Source organism: Oncorhynchus clarkii, chromosome 5 (assembly GCF_045791955.1).
Source record: "Oncorhynchus clarkii lewisi isolate Uvic-CL-2024 chromosome 5, UVic_Ocla_1.0, whole genome shotgun sequence".
Lineage (NCBI taxonomy): Eukaryota > Metazoa > Chordata > Actinopteri > Salmoniformes > Salmonidae > Oncorhynchus > Oncorhynchus clarkii.
The window spans coordinates 1,918,884-1,924,883 of NC_092151.1; the positions used below are offsets into that span (position 1 = coordinate 1,918,884).

Sequence of the window (6,000 nt, forward strand, 5' to 3'; positions counted from 1 at the left end):
GGAGACCAATCAAGTCTCTCCGAGTGCTCATTGAAAGTCACGCAAACAGATCTAAATATGATGGGGTCATATTAGTTTTTAAATCAAACAGTGTGGATGCTACAGACAGAAGATGGCACATTGGCGGTACCAATTTTCTGGATGTCTCCTTTTCTGACGAACAGTGCTGTAGCCATGGACATTAAAACCAGTAGACAGTGATACCGCTGACGTCATCCACATATTCCGATGGAAAACCTCCGATGGCACCGGAAGTATTTGAAGCGTCATATTGCTGAATCACTGAGGTATAATGTAAGCAATAAGGCTGGAGGGGATATGGCCAATACACCACAGCTAAGGGCTGTTCTTATGCACCTACGACTGTAAGTCGCTTTGGATAAATGGAATATATTATGACTACTTCAATAAAACAATTCATCATTTTCAAGTTGCCTTCCAGCTAATTTCTTAGTTACATGTTTGTTTAACTAGCAAAGGAGTTTTGAAGTTGAGGGTGCAGTATTTCTGAAGTTTGGGAATGAGGACTAAATCTAGCATAGAAAAGATTGGATTACCCAATGGGAAAAGATTGGATTACTCAATGGGAAAAGATTGGATTACCCAATGGGAAAAGATTGGATTACCCAATGGGAAAAGATTGGATTACCCAATGAGAAAAGATTGGATTACCCAATGAGAAAAGATTGGATTACCCAATGAGAAAAGATTGGATTACCCAATGAGAAAAGATTGGATTACCCAATGAGAAAAGATTGGATTACCCCATGAGAAAAGATTGGATTACCCCATGAGAAAAGATTGGATTACCCCATGAGAAAAGATTGGATTACCCAATGAGAAAAGATTGGATTACCCAATGAGAAAAGATTGGATTACCCAATGAGAAAAGATTGGATTACCCAATGAGAAAAAACTGGACTGTACAGTTCCATGAAAAAGTATTTGCCACCTTTCTAATTTTCTCAATGTTTATAAATATTTTTTATTGAATGTTATCTGATATAGAGCAGAATTCATGGTTCCTTCTATTAAGGCAAGTCGTCCAGGTCCTGAGGCAGCAAAGCATCCTCAAACCTTCACACTACCACCACCATGCTTGACCTTTGGTAAAGGTTCTTACTGTGGAATGCAGTGTTTGGTTTTTGCCAGGCATATTGGGACCCATTTTTACACCCTGTTACATCATCCCAGGTAGCTTGCATGGATGGACAGGGTTCTGCTACCACTAGAGAAGCCCGTCTCTTCTCACTTCCAGCTGGCATGGACAGGGTTCTGCCTCCACTAGAGAAGCCAGTCTCTTCTCACTCCCAGCTGGCATGGACAAGAGTGTGTAAAGCTGTCATCAAGACAAAGCGTGAGCATTTTGAAGATATATAATATAAAATAGATTTTGATTTAACACTGTTTTGGTTACTACATGATGTGTTATTTCATAGTTGTTATGTTCTCATTATTCTACAATGTAGAAAATAGTAAAAAAAATAGTGAAAAACAGCGGAATGAGTAGGTGTGTGACTGGTACTGTATGTGATGGTGTGTATAGTGTTGCATCAGAGAGCTCATGAGGGGTGGAGTAAGTGATGCAGAACAGAGTTTCCTAAGTACCACATTCCAGGCCAAGAGTTTACCGTTCTGTATTTGATGGCCCCCTTTCAAGCCGATCACAAGACACATCAACTGCTCCCTTTACGACTCTGAATGGACTGAGGAGGACAAGAGCCAAAGAACTGACTGTCTTTTACGACTCACTTGTTAAGGAAGGGGGTTATTAGAGACTTGTTGTCTGCCAGAGCCAAATGTCTCTTCCCACTCTTTGTAACAAAGACAAAATGGAGCGCAGAAGGACAATTAAACACATTTTCTTGACTGTATTGGAACTGTTGGAAACGTTGATGTAACCTGAATGTACATGGTGATGCTCTTTCTATCTCTTCCCATGTTATTAATTAAAACAGCTGTTTTTCTGTAACAAAATGTATGGATCTGGTCATACTTCCATTTGTTCTCTACAGACTATGCATTTCATCCTGGAGACTGTTATTCTTATTCAAAACACCTTTTAACATTATATGAACACTTTTGAGCAAATATCAGGTTTTGTCCCCATATTGGCATGCCCTATGGTAAACACGAAGGCGTTACCAGGCAGTCTTTGTGACACTTCCTGGCTGAGCCCTCCCACAGTATCAGTAATGAGGCTGGTCCTTTGACTCATTAGATCAGCTACCACGGTCGATGCCACGCCCATGAACAGAGTGATCCCATCTCCTTGGAAACCAAAATATCGTTGCAAGAAACCTACACAACTTTAACTTGCACCATCCTACTCAAACAGAAGGATTACCTGAGAGGAAACCGCATCTCTGCTCATTCCCAATGAACTGCTGAGTTTTTTTCACTCCCAAAAGGGGACCCAAACCAACAATTGCACACTGTACCTTAAAAAGCTTTTTCTCTAAGGACTGACGAATGGAGAACTGAACTGAGAAAGAACGACGGGCCTATGCATGTAGCCCCGATGAGGGAGTTGCTTCTTTCAACCACTTTCCCTGTCTACCACTCCGTCATAACGAAAACTCAAATAAACCAGATTCACCTCATGGCATTGAAGTTCCCTTTTGTGTGATGTTGTGTCTATGTAAAACTGGTGACAGTAACTGATGATTATTGTAAGATTGTTACTCTTAATTACATATCATAATAAATACTGTCACTGCATTGTCCACGGATAGCCTAGCCACTGGCAACTCCTGGTGGACGACCCACGACTGGTGGACGAGCCTAGAGCTCCACGACTGGTGCACGACCCTAGAGCTCCACGACTGGTGGACGAGCCTAGAGCTCCACGACTGGTGGACGACCCTAGAGCTCCACGACTGGTGGACGACCCTAGAGCTCCACGACCGGTGGACGAGCCTAGAGCTCCACGACAGGTGGACGAGCCTAGAGCTCCACGACAGGTGGACGAGCCTAGAGCTCCACGACTGGTGGACGACCCTAGAGCTCCACGACAGGTGGACGAGCCTAGAGCTCCATGACTGGTGGACGACCCACGACCGGTGGTCGAGCCTAGAGCTCCACGACTGGTGGACGAGCCTAGAGCTCCACGACCGGTGGACGAGCCTAGTGCTCCACGACCGGTGGACGACCCTAGCGCTCCACGACTGGTGGTCGACCCTGGAGCTCCACGACCGGTGGACGAGCCTAGAGCTCCACGACCGGTGAACGACCCTAGAGCTCCATGGCCGGTGGACGACCCTAGAGCTCCACGACCAGTGGACGAGCCTAGAGCTCCACGACCGGTGGACGAGCCGAGAGCTCCACGGCCGGTGGACAAGCCGAGATACAGTTGTTTGATATGTTGCATATCAAACAACTGTATCAACACAATTTTCCACCTGTTGGTCTTGTAATAAAACCTTGAATTGAATCCTTTGTTGCATTGAACGAGCAATTGGATTCTTGAAGTCTGAGAGTTCGATGACCATTCAGAATGAGAATATAGTAAATTGACTGTTGATTAAGAATATAATGGTTACACCTGATAGAGTTAATTCAAGGGGCCTATTTAAAAATAGTATGGTGAACAGATTATCATGAGGTTTTCTAGCTCAGGCAAGCAAAGAACTTGAGATTCCTTAATATTATAGATGGCGCACCAGCTGTTGTTAAAAAAAGAGACACCCCTCCTCCCTTTGTCTTTCCCCAGTCTGCCTTCCTGCCTTGACAATGCATGGAAAAGTATGTGAAGTATGTGAAGAAGCCCAATGTGTGCACTGAAAACACCCCACACTATCCAGTTTTATCAAGAGGCCCAATGTGTGCACTGAAAACACCCCACACTATCCAGTTTTATCAAGAGGCCCAATGTGTGCACTGAAAACACACCCCACACTATCCAGTTTTATCAAGAGGCCCAATGTGTGCACTGAAAACACACCCCACACTATCCAGTTTTATCAAGAGGCCCAATGTGTGCACTGAAATCACACCCCACACTATCCAGTTTTATCAAGAGGCCCAATGTGTGCACTGAAAACACACCCCACACTATCCAGTTTAATCAAGAGGCCCAATGTGTGCAATGAAAACACACCCCACACTATCCAGTTTTATCAAGAGGCCCAATGTGTGCACTGAAAACACACCCCACACTATCCAGTTTTATCAAGAGGCCCAATGTGTGCAATGAAAACACACGCCACACTATCCAGTTTTATCAAGAGGCCTAATGTGTGCAATGAAAACACACCCCACACTATCGCACCACCTGCATGCACTGTTGACACGCGGTATGATAGATGCATGTACTCATAAGTCTCCATACCCTTGTCCTCCCAACAGCATGAAACAACAGGAACCGGGACTCATCAGACCAGGCAACGCTTTTCCTATTCTCCAGTGTCCAGTGTTTTCGTTCTTTATCCCACAGCAACCGCAGTTTCTTGTTGCTTTTTGCTGAAAGATTTCTGTAAGGTCATCGGCTGCCATACCTAATTAGTGTCACAGTATGATGAGTTGTGCATTCTTTGATGGGTCTTTGGGCACCAGTGTTGTACTGGACTGTCAGTTGACTAACTACAGCCTGTCTGTTGCTCTGCACAATTAGTGTCAGCCTCCTTTGTCCTCTTTCATCATATCATTGACCCGTTTTCGACCACTGGCCTGCCGTTGGCTGGATGTCCTTTGAGAGGTGGACCATTCTTAATACACACAGAAAACTATTGAAAGTCAAAAACACAGCAGCGTTGCAGTTCTTGGCACATTCAAACTGGTGCGCCTGGCAAATTTCAACATGCCTCGTTCAAAGGCACTTAACTATTTTATCTTGCCCATTCACCCTCTGAATGGCACACGTGCACAATCCAAATTTCAATTGTCTCAAGGCTTAAAAATTCTTCTTTAACCTGTCTCCTCCCTTTCTTCTACACTGATTGAAGTGGATTTATGAACAGGTGACATCAATAAGAGATCATAGAGTTCACCTGGATTCACCTGGTCAGTCTATGTCATGGAAAGAGCAGGTGTTCTAAAAGTTTTCTACACTCAGTGTAGATTATCCGTAGGGTGGCATGTAAGCCGATGCCTTGTAGCCCCTAGTATACAGCCCTGAGGGGTTCACATGGATACGATGCCTTGTAGCCCCTAGTGTACAGCCCTGAGGGGTTCATATGAATACGATGCCTTGTAGCCCCTAGTGTACAGCCCTGAGGGGTTCATATGGATACGATGCCTTGTAGCCCCTAGTGTACAGCCCTGAGGGGTTCACATGGATACGATGCCTTGTAGCCCCTAGTGTACAGCCCTGAGGGGTTCACATGGATACGATGCCTTGTAGCCCCTAGTGTACAGCCCTGAGGGGTTCATATGAATACGATGCCTTGTAGCCCCTAGTGTACAGCCCTGAGGGGTTCACATGGATACGATGCCTTGTAGCCCCTAGTGTCCAGCCCTGAGGGGTTCACATGGATACGATGCCTTGTAGCCCCTAGTGTACAGCCCTGAGGGGTTCATATGAATACGATGCCTTGTAGCCCCTTGTGTACAGCCCTGAGGGGTTCACATGGATACGATGCCTTGTAGCCCCTAGTGTACAGCCCTGAGGGGTTCACATGGATACGATGTCTTGTAGCCCCTAGTGTACAGCCCTGAGGGGTTCATATGAATACGATGCCTTGTAGCCCCTAGTGTACAGCCCTGAGGGGTTCACATGGATACGATGTCTTGTAGCCCCTAGTGTACAGCCCTGAGGGGTTCACATGGATACGATGCCTTGTAGCCCCTAGTGTACAGCCCTGAGGGGTTCATATGGATACAATGCCTTGTAGCCCCTAGTGTACAGCCCTGAGGGGTTCACATGGATACGATGCCTTGTAGCCCCTAGTGTACAGCCCTGAGGGGTTCATATGGGTACTAGTGCTTGTAGCCCCTAGTGTACAGCCCTGAGGGGTTCATATGGGTACTAGTGCTTGTTATCTCGTGGATATATGCGCCAAT

The 6,000-nt window shown here is 45.6% G+C and overlaps 1 protein-coding gene across 1 annotated transcript; it reads right to left on the reverse strand.

Moving 5' to 3' along the window:
- Window positions 1-2,713: 2,713 nt before the first annotated feature.
- Window positions 2,714-3,370, reverse strand: LOC139409621 (MARCO-like protein). Its single transcript, XM_071155042.1, has one exon. It carries the CDS (start codon window positions 3,368-3,370, stop codon window positions 2,714-2,716), a length of 657 nt encoding a protein of 218 aa, XP_071011143.1.
- Between the last annotated feature and the right edge of the window lie 2,630 nt (window positions 3,371-6,000).

What these genes read in the sequence shown, in the direction of transcription:
- LOC139409621 (XM_071155042.1), bottom strand. Translation starts at nt 3,370, where the DNA reads ATGCAACATATCAAACAACTGTATCTCGGCTTGTCCACCGGCCGTGGA.